We start from the raw sequence: 19,778 nt of genomic DNA, 5'->3' as shown, positions 1-19,778 counted from the left end.
CACTCTCCTCTTATTTTAGAACATTTTTACTGGTGATTTAAATTTGTTTTTCTCTGAAGTGTCTAGACAGGCACAAAAGAGACCCTGAAATTAGAAAGATGTTTTCCTTTGTACAAAAGAATGACACCACCCAGTCCTGCCACCAGTAGTCCTTTGAGGGTAGATCCGGTCATGGTGAGTAGGCATCTGAGTACTGGCAGGTACAGCGGGATTGGTGTGTAATATTGGGATGTGGAGTCCTTGAGAGCTAGCCCCAGCTCCCTGGCATCAGTAGTCGCCGAAACATGCAATACACAAAAGACCTACTTAGGATTCTTTCTCTAGTCCTTGAGGGGATTTGTGATTGTTCACTTCAGATGAACTTGCTCATGATATTGACAATTAAGAATGTGCGTCATGTTTCCTCTTGAGTTATGCATTTTTCTCTCTTTTGCATCCAGGTTAAATAAGCACACCACCTAAGACTTATTCAAATGTAGACTTCATTTGCCCATTTTACCCAAGTGCCTCCACCCAACATAGGTCACGGCAGGGTTCTAGAAAAAAAGCATGAAGTGAAATGGCAACTAAAATAATGTTGAATGCTTTGATTTCACATGGGACCTAGAACAATTTGAAAAATTGAATACAAGGGATGTAATGTACAACATGATGAATATAATTAACACTGCTGTATGTTATATAGGAAAGTTGTTAAGAAAGTTGTTAACGAAGTCCTAAGATGTCTCACCATAAGGATTTTTTTTCTGTCTTTAATTTTGTATCTACATGAAATGATGTTCTCTAAACTTACTGTGATACTTATTCATGACAAATGTAAGTCAAATCATTATGTTCTACACCTTAAATTTATAGTGCTATGTCAAATATATCTCAGAAAAACTGGAATTAAAAATTGAATACCAATACCAATATTTATAACAGAGTTCAGTAACATAAAGGACTTCTCTGTAGTCGGAATCTAAAAGTTAATTCCCCATTTTTTAGTATTAAGTTATTTAGAGATGTTGGTGAAATAAAATGCAAAGACCAAATTAGCTAACATTGATCATATTTATTAAATTAAATTATTTAACACTACTTGAAAACTGAATATATTCAGAGAAGTAAACAACACTGGAAAACTCTTGGAAAGAAGAACTGTTTCTTGCTTGTATCAGCTGTATCTCTTCTCCCAAAGAGAAGGAACCACAGAAGCACTCTTGTTGGAGGAACGGCTCCTGTGAGCTCTAGGAAGGAAGGGATCTTGTTCATCATTTGCCTGGTCCTGATGGCGCACAGCCTAGGGCAGGCATTCTTGTTGAAGGCACGGGTGCATGGGTGGGTGCACCCATCAAGAAGGGTGGGACCAGGAAGCAGAAGCCCCATCAGTGCTTCCTCTAGGGTTGTTCTTTCTGCCCTGGTTTCAACAAAGCAGCAGAAAAGTGAGCAATAACAGGATTCAAGCTCTAGGAAAGTAGATGAACAACTCCTTACCTTCTCCACTCCAGTCAGCACTGGAAGCACTGTCTCTTCTTCCCTAGGCCCATTCTTCCATGCGTGACATCAGCCTGGCCCAGGAGCACTGCAGCGCCTGAAGCAGCATCTGCCCAGCTACTCCCAGAGCAGGTGAAGGAAAGAGTCCTCAGACAGCACAGAGTACAGCAGAACAAGCTAACTAGCCGCAGCAAGCTTATAAAGCCCTCAGAAGCATAAGCTCAGTGGATCAACAACTAGGTCCTATTACACAGCACAGGGAACTCTATTCAATATCCTTTGTATTTTTAAATAAAAATTGTTAATGTATATATATGTATGTATGTATAACTGAATCACTTTGCTGTACAGCAGAAATGAATACAACATTGTAAATTAATTATACTTTAATAATACATATATATGTGTGTATATATATAGAGAAAGAGAGACAGAGAGAGAGAGAGAACATTTGTTTTTCAGTTGCTAAGTCGTGTCCTTCTCTATGATCTCATGGACTGCATCATGCCAGGCTTCCCTTGTCCTTCAGCATCTCCCAGGGCTTGCTTAAATTCATATCCATTGAGTCAGTGATACCATCCAACCATCTCATCCTCTCTTGTCCCCTTCTCCTCCTGCTTTCAATCTTTGCTAGCATCAGAGTCTTTTCCAATAAGTCAGCTCTTTGCATCAGGTAACCAAAGCACTGGAGCTTCAGCTTCAGCATCAGTCCTTCCAATGAGTATTCAGGGTTGATTTCCTTTAAATCAACTACGCTTTAATAATACATACATGTGTATACATATACATGTATAGAGAGAGAGAGAGAAAGGGAGAGAGAGCATAATATCGATTTCCTCTGTGTCTCTGCCTACTACCAATACTTCTAACGATGCAGATCTTGCACCCAAGACAAGTGTTATGTGACTGGCCATCCTTTACAGGTTTGGTCAGGTGGTTTGACACACTCCAGTTTGTCTGTCACCTACTAACATGTTTCAGAATCCTTGCGTTTGTGTAAAAGTCCATTCTTCATTAGGTACTTTGCAATGTACCATATACACCTAAAACTGAAATCTAACTGTTAATAAACTTTCATTGTAAGAGTTTCATATAACCCTAGACTCTTTCAAGACACAGAAATTCTTCAGAGATTACAAATACCAATACTAGGCCAAATTTTCATCCTATAGAAGCAAAGAGAGTATCATCAGGTCACAGTTACTTAGCATTTTAATATTTTGGTTCTGGAGCCTTGGAGGATACTAAAAGAGCATGTGTTCCTTTTGTGGAGCATTTTGGGACTTTTGCCACATCTACTGAACCCTTTGAAAACTTGCTCTATAATTTCACAGAGAAAGTGCCAGTTGCATAGCCCTCATACTCAAAAGTAGAAGTTTACCAAGGTGACTGTTTTTTTTAATTCCACAGATCTTGAATATGGTTTAGACAAATGCATGCACCAAGCAACCAACACCTTAAAAAATTAATAAAGAGAACATTGCTAACAACCTAGAAAGTGTCCTCCTGTTCCTTTTCAGTTTGTCCTCGTCCCCCAAGCAACCACTGTTCTGATGACTTCTATCTCCATTAATTAGTTTTGTCTGTTCTTAAATTTCACATAAATGGAATCATGCAGAGTTCTCATTTGTGGCTGGCTCCTTTTGCTCAAAGTAGTGGTTTTGAGATTTGCACAGATTGCTGCAAAAACAGTAATAGTTCTTTTTTTAATTGCTGAATAATAGTCCATTCTGTGAATTTATCACAATGTGTTTATCCATCATTAATTAATACAGAAGCTGATTGGGCACATGCCAGCAGTTCAATAAAACAAATGCAGCAATTCCTGTTCTTTCAAATTTGCAGTTTATACTTGGCTTTTGCTAATGATTATACCCAGAGTTAAATCTGATTTGTAAATCCTTCAATCCTCAAAGAGAGTATGGAAAAAACAGGAATCCCTTGAGAGTCTGAAGAATCTGAGCAGAAAGCAGGAGTAAGAGACAGGCGGTATTAGGACAAATATCTTTAACATGAACCAAGTTTGCTCTAGGTCCTGGCTCTTGTCAAAGATTGTGAAAAGACTGAATTAAATACAGGTATAACCCTGACCATCTCTCAGTCTTATCTTCCTCTTATCTTTGCTAGCTCTTTGACCACTGGTTAAAAATTCTTTTTCTCTGCAGACAGTCTAAAGACTTTCAGTTATTCAAGAAAGCCACGCTTGCTTGAGTAGTCTGTAGTTTCAGTTAGAACTGCAGTGAAGGCAATGGTGTATATCAAAAAGTATTTTGAGTCCCTTTCCTTGTGACCAAGCACACATCAAAAAAGCAGGAAGGAAGGCTGGAGGAAATTACACAATTTATTATGATTTCTCATCATCAAGAGCTCACAGTGTCCACAGGGAAAGAATAATAGTTCCTATAAAGGTTTCTTTTGGTTATTTGTGATTCCTCCCTCAAGATCTTTACAATCTTATTTTGAGAAAGTATAGACGAATCTAGTTTGATCTCATGTCTTGGGAAACACATGAGATCAATCTAATTTGATCTAATTAGTTAGATGTCCACAGAAAACATTTTTTCAGAAGAGACTGGAGCAACCAGTATAAAAAAATAATAATTGAACACTATACTGAGATTATAGAAACTCACCATTGCAAATACTATGGGTATGGGTAAATAATAGTTCCTAATCAGAGATTAATGTTTTTAAACCGGTGACTATTTACAAGATCAAATCTTTAATAGATTTGTAGGTAGAGTATTTTTTAATGTATTATTCAAATATTATTCTTTGTTTCTCAGTTGAAAAAAGGAATTGTTAATATTTAGAATTACTTGAATTTCAAGTCCTCACTTTGTATGATTTCCCCAACAGGGTCTGTATTCTTTCTGAGGGTGTTATTTTAGAGCTGTATTTCCCACAAAAGGCTACATTTGTAGTTGCTTAGAAAACCTAACAGATCTCAGTGGGATATGGAGGCATGAAGAGTCAAAATCACACAAAATCTGTAGACTAGGTTAAAAGCACTATAAAAAGTATTGCACTGGATGTATTTTTAACGTACACAATGTACCAAGGGGAAATTAATCTAATTTGAAAATAAAGACCATTAAAATCTTTAGAACTCTTTTTACATTAGGGAAAAAAAATAAAGACCCCATAATCCCAACTGTAGGGCTGATATTATTACAAGAGAATTTAATATCTAATTAGCATAAATGCAAAACTCCTATCCTTGTACACTTTTGAATTTACAACATCACTAAATCAACTTTTTTACAGAATTAAATTTTTCTACTTATTAAGAGACTACAAAGGAAGAACAAGCGTTGGCTTTTGTAAGATTTGTATTTGAATATTCCATAAAATTATAATCACACTTAAAGTTGTGAGGAAGAAAGCATTATTTGATGTCATTTTGTAATTTTCCTGAATATCTATGAAGTGAAGTGAAATTGCTCAGTCGTGTCTGACTCTGCGACCCCAAGGACTGTAACCTACCAGGCTCCTCCATCCATGGGATTTTCCAGGCAAGAATACTGGAGTAGGGTGCCATTTCCTTCTCCAGGAGATCTTCCCTGGAATATTTATGAGCCATAAAGTATTGTGCTGGTTGTCTGTTTTCTTCCTCCTAAAAACTCTACGTTTGGTTTTTTTGTTTTAATCAAAACTTTATGGAGTTTATTTTAGTGTAAACATATAGGTACTGAGGGTTCCTTTTTTTTTCTTTCTTTCTTTCTTTTCTTTCATCTTCAATTCTCAAAATATACTGAATTAAAAACCAGATATTTCTGGTTGAGATGCAGCCAAGAATTCCTTCATCTTAGCCATTGCTCTTAGCTAGAACTAGGGATCTGACCCACATCTACCAGGAAAACCACAGCCCATGACTACCCAGTTGTCTCGGAATGAACTGCACTGTCTGGAATTTCCGAAGAAAGCACATTAACTCACCGAGCAATGTGCTCACAGGTGGGCAAGCGCAACTGCGCTCCCTGTCCCTAATGAGCTCCCCCACTCCACCTCAACTTCCCCACATCGTTTGAGTCACTGCTGTGCTTATAAAGATAAATCCAAGGGTACAACCACTTTATCTTCCATAGAAACCCGAAATGGACACGGTTTTCCGTTATGTTTGATTCTGTACTGAAAGGTCTGGGAAGTGAGTGTAACATGAACTCATTCCTTCCGCTTCAACAGACAGATGGATAGAGACTTTCCAGTTTGTTTCCAGTCTTTTGTCTTCGGAGCAGTTTTGGCATTTCCCTCAGGAAACTGGAGGTTGTGACCTAAAGGTTTCCTTAGTGAGCGCGCTTCTGTTTCCCACAGTTAACCTTACCCAGAAATGACATCTACTCTATTAGGTGAGGTTTTATCTTCATGTCCCAACTGTGTCCTGTGCATATTCAATGACACTTGAAAGCACAAATTCTGAAAGCTAACAATAGCACTGAAGAGCCAAACATGCCAAAATACTTTGATATAATCCCCAATGAAGATGACAATAATATCAAAACAAGAATTAAAAAATTCTGTGAGGCTGGCCATTTTATAGTTGGAGAAATTAATGACTACGGATGGTAAAGCTTTCAGACAGTATGAATCAAAATTTTTCAAATAAAAAGTGTATGCTATTCAGCCAAGATTCTACAACTTGTTACTTTATCGCTATTGAATAGTTTTATATTGTTCTGCTGGTAGACTGGGAGAAGCCAAGATGGTCTTCTGAAAGAAATAAGTAATTTAACAGTATCCCCCGTAGCCATACTGCCACCTCCCAAGTATGCTGGTGGCAAGCCAAGAATATAAACTTCTGTGGATGAGTGTGAACTGACCAAAGGGTCATAATTTAACTTAGACTTACAGTGACATTATTGTACATCATTTATTTTAAAACCAATGTTTTTAGGCAGATTTATTACACTATTGCTTCTGTTTTCTGTTTTTCAGCCAAGAGGCATGTGGGATTTTAGCTTCCCAACCAGGGATCGAATCCACACTCCCTGCATTGGAAGGCAAGTTTTAACCACTAGACCACCGATACTTAATTTAGGTGGGCTTGAATGTCATTTAACTCAAACAATTACATTTACTTGTCAATGTAGTATTTAGAGGTTGGTGGTTTTCATCTCATTCTTTACTACTCTTCAATGTTAACTTATTGAAGTTTCTCTTCCTGAAAAAGAGTGGTTTCTAAACAAACCACACTTTTTTTTTCCACTCTCTAGTTTATCAAGATAAAATCCCATGAAGAATAACAGAAATTTGCCTTTAACTTTAACTCTAAAGAGGCACATAGTCAAATAGAATGTCTTACTAATCATTTTTTAAAAATGCTCTTCACCAAAGAATCTTTAAAAAATCAGTTTATTAATGTTTAAAAGTTGATAAAGCTATGTGCAAAATGATCCACATTGTCAGAAACCTATTAAATACTATTTTTTTAAAGACATTTCTTGATTTAATTGCACTGGAAACCATACTACACAGACACCAATATATTTTTATTCTTTGTAACATTTATATACATCTTCAATTAACTATTTAATGTACTGAAAAACTTGTCATGTTCCCTACCAGTTAAAGTAATGCTTTAAGGTCACAAAAGGGTGGTATTTTCTCAAGAAATGCACATTCAATGGTGTTAACACAGGTTAGGAAAATCCAATAAAATACTGAAACAAATACATTCAAAGATTACACAAAGTACTTTTAACACAACAAAACACAGCCATCCTGTTGCTTGAAATGGTTCCTACAACACTCTGAAAGAAACATCAACAAAAGTGCCAATGATAGATGTTGTATTGTTAGATAAACTCGTTAAAAAAAAACTCTCTTGGTTTACAAAGTCACCCCCCAACCCCGAGTCAGTTTTCACCTTCTTTTGCTTGTTTGTTTCTCCTATGACACTAAGGATACTGGCTGATGTCATTTAAATAAATGGGACTTCCTTATGCAGATTTCAGCCTCGATGGATATGATACTGCAACACATTTCATTGCAAAGGTTTTTTTTTTTTTTTTTTAAAGTGACTGCAATTAAATTCAAAAACACTCATCCAGCTTACATGGAAACTTTGGCCTCAGCAAATAAAATTGCTTTCCAGCTCCAAACCACCACAGTCTGCCTGCTGGATGCAGCCTACCTGCTACACATGCTCGAGATTGGACCGTGCCACACCCCCAGCTCTGAATGCCAGGTAGTCAAAACATAAAGTAAAGGTATTCTGAGGAGGGTGTGAAGGGGAAGGGAGGGTGCCCAGCATAGTAGGTATGTAGAGCATACCCAGCGAAGCAGAAGTGCACACACTCACTTGCGTTGGAGACTAAAGTGAAAGAAAACATCTCCTCAAAGCTCCCGTCAGAGACGCTTTCACACGGGGACATTAGTCTTTGAGGAGGGGCCAAACGAACGCTTCAGGAGCTTGACAATGCTAGACCTTTGGCTCAGTGCAAAATCAAAGCTCCGGCAAGGGGAGGAAATAGATTCCAGGCGAGGACCTGATCTCCACCCTTCCCAGTGCATTGTTCACAGGAACTAAGTCTACCCACCAACACCAGGCACTACCAGGCTGTTCTGTGCTCCTTCACCTTCCCTCTGGCTTCCGACAGCTCCTCCCCGGCAGCAGTGGAGGCACAGAGGCTTGGCTGGTTTTTATTTTTTCTCCCCAAACACTGGGGTGGTGGGTGACCACGCAAGAACGCTCCCCATGGGTCAGCAGTTTCCCCTTTTAGGAAGAAGAGTTGACGTTTCCAGAAGACATAATGGTCTCTGGGTTGTCCCCATCGTCCTTCTGGGGGTGGGAGGAGTTGTCTGACTTACTGCGGCTGAATTCCATGCCCGCGATGATGGGCCGTGTGAATTTACCCGCGGAGTCTCTGCTGGGGCACTTGCAGCAGGACATGATCCGGACGAAGGCCCGACGCATCTCCTTGTTGGACAAAGTGTAAATGATGGGGTTGGTGCCGGAGTTGAGCACAGCCAACACCAGGAAGTATTCCGTTCTGAACAGGATGTCACAGGTCTTCACCTTGCAGCCCACGTCGAGCAGGAGCAGGATGAAGAGTGGCGCCCAGCAGGCGATGAAGACGCCCAGGACAATAATCACAGTCTTGAGCAGTGCCAGCGACTTCTCCGAGCTGCGGCTGGCCTTGGAAATGTTCTTGCGGAAGGTGAGACGGCGGCTGCGAGTCCTGACCAGGGAGTAGATCCTGCAGTACAGGACGACAATGGCGAGCAGAAGCAGAGTGAAGACCGTGGTGCAGAAGAGGATATAGTGCTTGTGGTAGAGCGGCAGCACGGTGGAGCAGCTGGGCAGCGTGCTGATGCAGTTCCAGCCCATGATAGGCAGGCCCCCCAGGACGAGCGAGATGACCCAGCAGGCACTGATGAGCAGGAAGGAGCGGAACCGGTTGCTCCCATTGTGGAGCTTCATCTTCAGCATAGTGATGTAGCGCTCGATGGCGATGGCCAGGAGGCTGAACACGGAGGCCGAGAGGGCCACAAACATACTCCCTTCCCGCAGAAACCACTGGGCGGGGGTTAGCTTGTAGGTGGTGGCCCCAGACAAGAGCAGGTTGGCTGTGTAGGCCACTCCCGCCAACAGGTCTGAGAGGGCCAGGTTGCCGATAAAATAGTACATGGGTCGGTGGAACTTCTTGGTTTTCCAGATGGTCAGCAAAACAAAGATGTTCTCTAGGATGATAAAGCAGCAGATAAGAATGAACACCACTGAGATCAGTTTAATGCCATTGTCCTTGTCCGCGCTGATCTTCAGCTTTCCCGTGTAGTTGTAATGCCGGACAATGATGTCGTAGTTGACATAGTCGGAGACAGGGCTGTGGAGGGCCTTGACCAGCGGGATGCGGGTGGACCCCATGATGCGCACGGTCCGGACACCCGGGGCGGCGCTTCTGCAGATGAACGCTAGAGGGCGAAGCGGAGCGAGCCTTCACAGGCAGCCGGAGTGGTTCAAGGAGAGAGATCCAGGCTTTTTTTGTGAAGGTTTTCTTTAGCTGGAAACCACAGCCTTAAACAAATCACAAAGAGCAGAGAGTCAGGGAAAAAGCCACAGCACATTGGCGTAATTCATTCTAGCGAAGGCAGTGCTCCAATTTTCTTGTTGTTGATTTGTTTTAAGGAAACTTGAGGAGAGCGCAGGGGGAAGGATTTTTTTTAAAAAACATCAAACTCTCATTTCTTGGGGGGAAAAAGGAAGAAGGGTGAGAGAGAGAAAGAAAGGGAAAAAAGAAAAATTACCCAAGATGAAAACTCCGACTCGATGACAAGACGAAAACGTCCCCTATGGTTACATACACCCAAATGGAAATGGGAAAACTGGAGGTGTGAGCCCCATTTAATTCCACTCCTACGTCCTCAACACACACACACACACCCCCCTCCGCCGCTCCCAACGCTGTCGCCACCTCCACCAGATTTCCAGCTCCAGTTGAAAAACTAAAGCCTTCACCAGCTTCGCGGCGGGCTCACCACTAGCTCCTAGTCACACCTTCGAAGAGACCAAACCACCAATGTGAGACGCACACCTCTGTGCTCCGGCACTACCCAGCTAAAACCACCTCCTAATTGCCATGCAAGAAGTTAGATTTGCGCGAAAATCATTTGACAGCGTAAGTCACTTTTTAGGCTCTATTAATAATCTCTAGGAGCAGGTGTGCTTAGGGTCCGAAGGCGCAGCACAGTGTGGGCAGCCAAGCCCGCCCTGGCCTTGCGGTAAACAGGAAAGCTTTAGCGCCTCCGTGAAGCAACTGCCTTTTCATTCTTCTTCTTCTTCTTTTTTTTTTTTTCCGCGCAAGTCAGTGCAAGAAACTATAAAAGTACTCAGTAAAAATCATTCATAAGCTATTGCAATAAATCCCAGAAGTTTCGTACACCCATTGATTGCAAAAGTATTTTTTAGTTACTGTGGATATAGCCCAAACACGCATACAAAAAAGAGAAATTAAATTACAAACGCTAAAAATACACGCCACTGCATTTCAAATTCCGAATGCAAAATTACTCTCCAGAAACTCATACAAACAGAAGTCTGGAGGTTCCTTGCTAAGCCAGTTTTATTTACTGCCCTCCCTCAGTACGTTGCCTCGTCTCAGAGAACTACAAAGTGTGGAGGGGATGAAACACGGCACGTGTGAGCAGAAGTCTACCCGTAAGTTGTTTAAATGTTTCAGGGTAACATTCAGGGTAGCAGATGCGATAAAAGTGGAATTCTCCAGACTACAGCAATTACCGGGACAGCAGAGGCTGCTCGGCGCCCAGTAGCTCCGCGTTTCCCCCCACCTAATTCCACACTCGCTCGCTCGCAGGGCAAGTTTAAGCCCTTACCTCATCTCCCGCAGTCTTTGTCTATAGGATTTTCCAAAATAAGCGCCTTCCCTCCCACTCCGCAGACCCACCGCAACTTCCTCTATCCCCCAACCCCAGAGGGTTCTACAAAGAGGACTTAACCCTTTTCCAAACTTTTTAGTGAGCCCAGAACAATCCGATCCGGTTGGGCGCCTGAGTAGCCCAGAGATGCTTGTTCTCAGCACCCAGAGATGGATGGTTTAAAAGTGTTGCTTTGCTTCTCTCCGGTTTGAAAATTTTGTTTCTGCCTCTGAAGACCTCCGGTCGCGATGCTCCCCTGCTCGCCCGGGTCCGCGCCTGCCCAGCGCTCACTCCCTACCTGGCTCAGGCGGGACGCAGCTGCGTTCGCGGAGCTCCGGGTCTGCACTGAGCGCTCGGCATCTTGCTGCTGCCCGGGACTGACGGCGTCGAGCTCTCAATTTACTCGAGTCGGGGTCCCCTCCCTCCGCAGCCGCACACTCCAATGGCCAACGCTCTTGCCGTGGCCGGGCAGACCGGTCAGCTCAAGTCGCCGAGCGCCCCGCTGAGGCTGAGTGGCTTCTCTAGGAAGGGATGAGGAGGAGTGAGTGCCTCAAACCCCCGTGCCCCTCCGCTCGCGCCTGGGGGCCGCCGGATCTGTGCAGCTGAGACCCACTGTCCAGGAAAGATCTGCGGCAGAAACACACAGACAAAAAAGAACCCCTCCTCCCCAAGGGAACCAAAAAAAGAAGGGGGAAAAAAAAAAGAAAGAAAGAAAGGGGGCGGAGCCTGGTGCCCCCTGGACTCTCAATGTATAAATCACGGCCCTCGCCCTGCTATCCGCCGCTCCCTGGCGGTGGAGACAGTACTCCCCAGCCTTACAAAAGAAGGGAGGTGAAGCGCTTTTGGAAACTTTTCTCAAGAAGAGTCTTGGGAGACAGAGGACGGCCTGGGCAATCTAGTGCGCATTTCTGGTCCCCTAACCCCGCAGCCCGTGGGGGATCGGAGTCCGAAGATTGTGTCCGGGCGCTCCGAGCCGCCACCCCACCACGACCCCAGGCGCTTCTGCGGAGGCAGGGGGAAACCAGCTCCGCGACCCCGCGAGTCCCGGTCGTGTTCCTGGGGACGGGGTGCTGGGAAGGGGCTGCCAGAAGGATGGAGGAGAAATGCTGCCCGGGTAGAAGAATGGCCTGGGAGGTTCCTCCGCTTCAGCTCACCTCCCTCCCTCACCCTCATCCTTCTGCTGCCTCGAAACTTGCGGTCTGAGGGGCAGAAAGTGGCTTTCGCGGGGCGCACAGTGAAATGGGACAGCTAGGGGCGAGGTGTTCTGCGGGGGTTTCCCTCACTCAACTGGGCGCAAAATCAGGCCTTGTGTCCCAGATTCTAGCCAGTGGTGAGGTCTGTGAGGAGGTGGGCAGCTGCCGGGGCCCGAGAGTTTAAACAGCTTGGGCAGCTCAGGAGTTTCCAAAGAGAAAGGGCTGCCCGGCGCGGACCAGCCTAGGACCGGCAGCTGCCCAGCCTGGGACCGAGCCCTTGTCTGTCTTTCTACTTCGGAGGCCCAGCCTCAGCGCTCACAACTCGCCCACTGTTTCCTTTCGCTTGCATGCTGCTTCAGAATGTGAGACTGAGAGTCGGCCTTGGTCAGCTCCGCCTAAGTGGTAAACTGAGGGCCCTTCTGCCCTGCCCTTCTGCTTGAGGCTTTGCAAGACTGTTTCCACCCAATCTCTGGTCTCACTGACTTCCCATCCAGGCAGATGTCAACGCAAAACTTCTCCGCTGTGAAGTTTCAATTAACACAGTACAGGCACACCCTGTACCTGAATGACTCAGAAGGAGGCTGAATGAATAAACAACTCCTGGCTTCTGGGATCTTATGACTTTGCAAAGGAGGAAAAAAAAAAATCGAATGACAGTTAGAATACAGTTTCCCCAAAAGCTCTCATCAACAGCCTTGAGCCCAGCACACACCCTCAAATTCAACAACAGTAAATTCGTAAGACATAGAAACCAAGATAACGGTCCTCTAGAATAAACTCTGATTGGGTCTGAGGATGTATTTCTCTTAAAAGGGATGATATATTGAGTCTGCTCAGCACAACATAATGTGTGGACTTGGCAAACTTCACCCCATCCACTAATTTATGAGTTCTTTAAAGGGAAAAGAGCTAAAGTAAATAGTACACCCAGACTGTATCAGGCACGTGGTAGATTATCTAATTTAACACTACTGCTCTGTGAAGCAAATGTTGTTGGTCATTTTGTTGATGAAGGAAATGTCACGGTTTAAACCACTGTATTTTCCAGCTAACGAGTTGCTGGGCTAGGTTTGAAAACTCAACTACTACAGATGCCATGTCAAACGCCTTCAGTAAACAGTTAAGGGGTTCTGTATGCATACAACTGTCTGATAATGAAAGTCCTTTAAAACCGCTTATTTCCTGACTATCAAGCTTCACACATATTAACCCATTTTATCCTTACCTTACTTTTACTTACCATGATCCTACACAAGTTAGGTACTATGTTTTTTTGGTTTGGGTTTGGTTTTGTTTGTTTTGTGTGTGGTGGGGGGTGGCGAGAGGGCTGTGCCATGCTGCATGTGGGATCTTAATTCCCAACCAGGGATGGAACTCACGCCCCCTGCATTGGAAGCGCTGTCTTAACCACTGGACCATAGGAAAGTTCTAGATTAGGTGCTATTAAAATTCTAATTTTACATGCAAGGAAACTGAGTCCCAAACAAATTAAGCAACTTGGTTAGCGTGGGCGTTGACCATAGACAAGCTGCTGATTTCTTAACCACTACTCCAAACCACCACAATAAACCTCAACCATGTCAAAGAATTATGTGGGGGAAGTCAGTCCTTTTTTCGTGAATACTGTTGGAGGACAACATTCAATGCTGATTCAATACTTAGAAGAGCTCAAATACTTTGCAGATGATTACTTAGCAATATTCATCCTTAGTGCACAGCTATGAGATATAAAATGTAGGTGAGCACTCAGGTAAAATTAGAAAGCAGTCACAGTGATTTGCAACAACGGCTTCCCTGCCAGTTTGGTTCCCATATTTGTCTCTTTCCATCACTCTTATAAGAGACCCCAAGAACTGTACCCTCAAGCTATCTCCTGGCTGTTAGCCCGGCTCCCTTTCAACTGTTGCCTGGAAGATAAGCACAGGGTTCCTACCTTCTTCCCCCCACACTGAGCTTACCATCTGATGCCCATCACATTGAGGTGGATCCATTCCAGACTTCTTATTTCAGAGCAGCTTTACTGTTCTTTATGCATGCTTTGGGAGAGCTGGGTTCAGTCCCTGGGTTGGGAAGATCCCCTGGAGTAAGGCAAGGCAGTCCACTGCAGTATTCTTGCCTGGAGAATCCCCATAGACAGAGGAGCATGGTGGGCTACAGTCCATGGGGTTGAAAAGAGTCAGATATGACTGAGCGACTAACCACATGCATGCTTTAATGTCTCTCTTTAAGGGCTGCCAGATAAAATGTCATGCAATATTTGAGACATATACTGAAATAATTACATCGTTTTAATTTGCAATTCAGATTTCACTGAGTGAGTGGTATATTTATTTGCTGAATCTGGCAACCCTACTCTCTTTCCTAAAGGCTCCAGTCATTTTCCAGCTTCACTCTTCCCCCTAGTCTCCTGCAAAGATCCAACACTTTCCTTGTTCATTTGGTCATAGGAGAATAACTAAACTCTTACTTCATGGAGAAAAAGAGTATCAGACTTATAAACTCCAGTTTAATAACAATTTCACCCACACTTAATAACACTTAATAACAATTTCACCCACAACTCTACTCCTGCCTATACCATCATGCTGCTTTCCCCTAATTTTCTAAGGTAAAATCCTGCAGAGGCCATCAGCATGTGTGTATTTAGTTGTGTGCAACTCTTTTTGGTCCCATGGATTATAGTCTGCCAGGCTCCTATGTCCATGGATTTTACCAGGCAAGAATACTGGAGTGTGTTGCCATTTTGTACTCGAAGGGATCTTCCCAACCCAGGGATTGAACCTGCATCTCTTATGTCTCCTGCATTGAAAGGCAGATTCTTTACCAATGATGCCACCTGGGAAGCCCAACTATCTAAAACTTGGATAAATTATTCCTTCCCTCTTCTGTACTTTCAATTATTGCCCCTGATGACTCTTCACTTTCAACTTACCTTAATATTCATGTGTTTCCTCTACTCAGAACTTACTGTCTTCCCTTCATACTGGTCCCCAGTATCTTTCTCTTCTGTTTGCCAACATTCAGAACTATGTAATGGAATATAACTGAGCTTTGGAACCAGAGAGACTTGGGTTCAGCCTTAATTCTGCCAGTTCTGCTGTGTGACTTTGGGCAAATTCCTTTAACTTCCTGGAGCCTTAGTTTCCTCATTTCTAAAATGGTATGATGGTATTTCTTTCAGGAGTGTGAGGGTTAAAGAGCTTCATGTGTGTAAAGAGTATTACAGTAAATGCTTCACCCTCCCACCACCTCTATCTCTACAAGATTTATTGCTTTTATTACCTCGCTTTCCATCTTTCCATTCACTTTCCTTTTTGATTATGAAACAAAATTATTTTAATAAAATTAATACATGCACATGTTTAAAAAAAAATTTAGAAAACTCACAGGGAAGAGCATTAGTCCTCCTCCATGACCCTCTAATCTTTCCAGCCACTTTAGAATCTTATTGATCTTTCTTCTAGTGGCTATATGAGCTCTCTAAGTCCACTATTTTATACCTCCACTTCTTGATTATCAATTTTATACAGTATCTATAGGTTTTCTGCTATGTTGAAAGAGTATGAATTTACTTACCCTTAAGAAATGTGCTTGTGCTATAAGCTTTCTAAATTCTTGCATGCCTGCAATTTTAAAAATTCTACTTTTACGCTTGACTAATATTTTGGCTGAATACAGAACAAGAGAGTGTAAGTAATTTTCCCTGAGAATTTTGAAGGCATTTTTCCCTTGTCTTTTAATTTCTAGTACTACTGGTAAAACATTTAAGTCTATTCTGATCAAAACCTCACGTGACTACATTTAGTCTTCTTTGGTTGTTTTTAGAATTTTCTCTTTCTCCATCATGTTCCAGAATTATACAACAGAATTATAATTTGATTTTCCAAGTGTTTTCCTAGGAAGTCATCTGAAATTATTTTTTGGATAACTTTATTTTCTCTATTCTCTCTTTCTAGAACTTCCACTCTTCAGATTATGGCCCATTTGGACTGATCTTTTAATTTCCTCATATTTAAACTTCAAAAAAAATAAATAAATAAACTTCAGTACTATGGCCTGATGCGAAGCGCCAGCTCATTGAAAAAGACCCTGATGCTGAGAAAGAATGAGGGAAGGAGGAGAAGGGGGCAACAGAGGATGAGATGGTTGGATGGCATCACTGACTCAATGGACATGAGTTTGAGCAAACTCCAGCCGATAGTGAAGGAGAGGGAAGCCTGGAGTGCTGCAGTCCATGGGGTTGCAAAGAGTCGGACACGACTAAGTGACTAAACAACAATATTTTCAATTTTTTTACATGTTTGCCTTGTTTTCTAATTTCTGGGAGTTTTCTCAACTTAATCATTTAACTCTTCAGTTAACATTTCCCTTACTTTTATCAGGCCTTTAATTCTAAATGCTTTTTCTTTTATGAGCATTTCAGTCTTATATAACCCTGTGCTGTTGATGGCATTTTTCCTATTTTCTTAATTTTTCATTTTCCTGTTTGTTTTGGTCTCAGCCCTTTGTGTCAGAGGCTTTTCCCACTGTCAGATAATCTCTGGCTATCTCTTCATATTTCAGACAGAGTCACTGAAAGCTAATTTAAACTCCTTGTGGGGAGTTTGTTAACGGAAAGATGCTGGGTGATCAGGCTGTGTTCTTTTGTTGGAGGATCACAAACTAAGCACCTGGAGATCTCTTTTCCTAAGCCGGTCAATTTCACCTTGTCTGCTTGCTAGCATTTTCCAAGGTGAATCAAGGAAAAGCACGAGAGAGAAGTAGGGGGACTCTTAATACTCAGTATTTAGATTTGAACTGAATCACAATAACGGGGATCCCCACACACATACTCTTAGCTCTGCCACGTGTCCCAAAGACTCTCTGATTTAGGCTCCAGGAAACTTGCAGTCATCTGCTGAAATGGGGGTATTAGCACTTGTCTTGTCATACAAGTTGGAAATAGTGGGCTGGAGATATGGCTGCTAATTTTAATTTGATTTAAAAAGTAATTTTATTTAAAAACCTAAATGGAAAATGAATGAGAAGTAAGAGGTTGAAAGCAATGAGTCTAGCAAGGCTAGAGAGAGGCAGGTGGGAGGTGATATATAGAGCATCTTTCCTCTGGTAGATGTTTCACACTCACTCCTCTTATTTTCAGATCATCATTTACACCAATTTTCAGAAATACCTACAGTTTCCATTTCCTCACATTATTTATCTATAGTGGTAGTTTGCGCTTCCCAGGTGGCGCTAGTGGTAAAGAACCTGCCTGCAAATGCAGGAGATGTAAGCGACCTGGGTTCAATCCTTGGGTTGGGAAGATCCCCTGGAGGAGGGCATGGCAACCCACTCCAGTATTCTTGTCTGGAGAATCCCATGGACAGAGGAGCCTGGTGGGCTACGGTCCATGGGATCACAAAGAGTCTGCCATGACTGAAGGCACTTAGCACGTATGTACCCATGGTGGTGATTTAACTTGCCTCTAGAATTGCCCTGCTTCCAGCACAAGGTTCAACTTTCTCTAGTCTGACAAGCCATTAACACACATTAATTTGTTTTCCAAAATTTAATTGGTATTGTCAGAGGCAATTAACCTTGAAGCTAACATAGCTCACACTTTCCTGTCCTGCTTCCAAGGTCCTGCTTCCTTGGAAGGAGTCCTAGCAATATGTCCACATGATTGTATAAATACGAAAAGTAAGCCATTTTATCCATGACTAAGTTTCTTGTTTCTTTCCATTAGGAAGCCTCATCTGTTTCATTTCCTGATGTGTAGGGTTGCTTTTGGAGTTACTGTAGGCATTTTTGGGATCTAGCTGAGGGGAAGTTGAGCTGCATTTAGTTTGAGTAAAGGACGGGGGTCTACATTTAGATTCAATGTAGAAGGATATGTGAGTGAAATCGGGGCTTCCCAGATGGCTAGTGGTAAAGAACACACCTGCCAGTGCCCACTGCTGGAGACATAAGAGATGCGGGTTCAATACGTGGGTTGGGAGGGTCCCCTGGAGGTGGGCATGGCAACCCACGCCAGCATACTTGCCTGGAGAATCCCCTGGACAGAGGAGCCTGGCAGGCTATAGTCCATAGCATCACAAAGAGTCAGACATGAGCAAAGTGACTTAGCAGGCACGGATTTGAGAGAGATCACAGTTACTTCCAAGTTATTACTAGCTATCCAAGTGTAGAACTGATTTTCAGAATTTCCACTGCCCTCAATGGCTATTCGTGCTGTCATGATATAAAATGTAAGGCCAGTGTCACATGACTCTAAGCTAGAAGCTAGTCTGGGAAATACTTTCCAAGATGTCATGTGTAACATGTAACCGGAGCATTTGATTCTCACTGATCCCTCGTGAAAACAGAAATACTCTTCTTTCCAGAATATTCTTGATGACTTAGTATATATAATTATTAAACACATCATATACTTTTTTTCCGCTTTTGATGGAATTCACCTAAAAAAGATTAATCGAACTTGTGTATATGTCCAGTATTTGTAGGGTATAAATAACTATTGCAATTTGGGAATAAGTTTAGGACTATGTCAATAAAATATATGAGAAATTACAGACTCTTCATTTGGGCATATATAAAAGATACTTTATTCTGTCACCTATACATCTATTTATTGAAGGATTGAGAGAAAATTCATATTAAAATTTAATATGAAACAAAAACAGTAGAATGGGCAATTAAATAAACAGAAATTTTTCTGATGCTGAGGAAGAAGTAATATCAGATCATACCAAGACCATAATATGTTATTAAAAGGAAGATACATGTTTTGAATAGAAGCAATGAATATGTTTATGGATTATTGTTGATAATCTATATAATGAAGAGTAAGTAACCATAAAAAACTAGAAAAAGTCTCCTGCTGACTTGACACACAAAACAACTAACATGGACAAAAATGTCATAAAGTTCAAGATATGTTACTGTGACATAAAGATACTAATAACAAATGGTTTATGATCATCTCCATCTAAGTACATTTGCAATTAGTCAAAACACAAGGAAACTTGAAATGTTTTAAAGTCCTATAGTTTATATATGAAAAAATAGGCAGCTACTTTCTTAAATTTGGCAACAGTCCTAAAAGCTTATATGACACCACCAATAATAATGTCAAAGCTAAAAGAAGTTCTTCTAACTCATCAACTTAAACACTTTCTTTGAGCAGTATGCTAGAGGGAAGACTAAATTGCCTTTCTATTCTAATGATAGATTTTACATTTTATCACATGAAGAGTAGGTGGAAGGCAATATAGCCAAAGCTGTAAAAAAAAAAGTATCAAAAAATCCCCAAGGCAGTTGATAAAAACACTGCTATTTTTTTGATGTCATGATGTCTGCTGGCTTTTTAAAATTAGCAGTTTGTTGTGACATCTTTTATTCTATTCATTTTCAAATCTGATTTTGTGCTCTTTTTGTCAATGAGGACCTGCTAGTTTGTAAGCTCCTGCCTTGCTCTTGTTTCTTCTTCCATTCTCTTTGCCCCAATAAGTTTATTTCACTGCATCTGGTAGGATTGAAAAAGGGAGAAAACATGTACAAACCTTCATGTTTTGGCAGAAATTTCCATTCATGACTGTTTAGACAGTAATTTTTATTTTAATCAAGATGTGTATGTAATTTTTAAATGAAATAGTTCTATAAACGTTGTTAATTTAAGGACTTCCTTGGTGGTCCGATGGTTAAGACATTGTGTTTCCACTTCAGGTGGTATTGGCTCAATCCCTGGTCCAGGAA

The 19,778-nt window shown here is 41.9% G+C and overlaps 1 protein-coding gene across 2 annotated transcripts; it reads right to left on the bottom strand.

Annotated features, from left to right (window-relative positions):
- On the bottom strand, positions 6,811-11,516 carry S1PR1 (sphingosine-1-phosphate receptor 1). 2 transcript variants are annotated; one of them, XM_005678031.3, is made up of 2 exons: positions 11,150-11,516; positions 6,811-9,493 (listed from the first exon to the last, which is right to left on the bottom strand). In XM_005678031.3, exon 2 carries the CDS (start codon positions 9,341-9,343, stop codon positions 8,195-8,197), a length of 1,149 nt encoding a protein of 382 aa, XP_005678088.1. In that variant the 5' UTR covers positions 9,344-9,493; positions 11,150-11,516; the 3' UTR covers positions 6,811-8,194. The 2 variants fall into 2 exon arrangements, with proteins under 2 accessions (XP_005678088.1, XP_017901320.1); XM_018045831.1 differs by lacking the exon at positions 11,150-11,516 and adding an exon at positions 9,724-11,114.

Source organism: Capra hircus, chromosome 3, assembly GCF_001704415.2.
Source record: "Capra hircus breed San Clemente chromosome 3, ASM170441v1, whole genome shotgun sequence".
NCBI classification, from domain to species: domain Eukaryota; kingdom Metazoa; phylum Chordata; class Mammalia; order Artiodactyla; family Bovidae; genus Capra; species Capra hircus.
This window is presented reverse-complemented; position numbering and strand designations above follow the sequence as displayed.

What these genes read in the sequence shown, in the direction of transcription:
- S1PR1 (XM_005678031.3), bottom strand. Translation starts at nt 9,343, where the DNA reads ATGGGGTCCACCCGCATCCCGCTGGTCAAGGCCCTCCACAGCCCTGTC.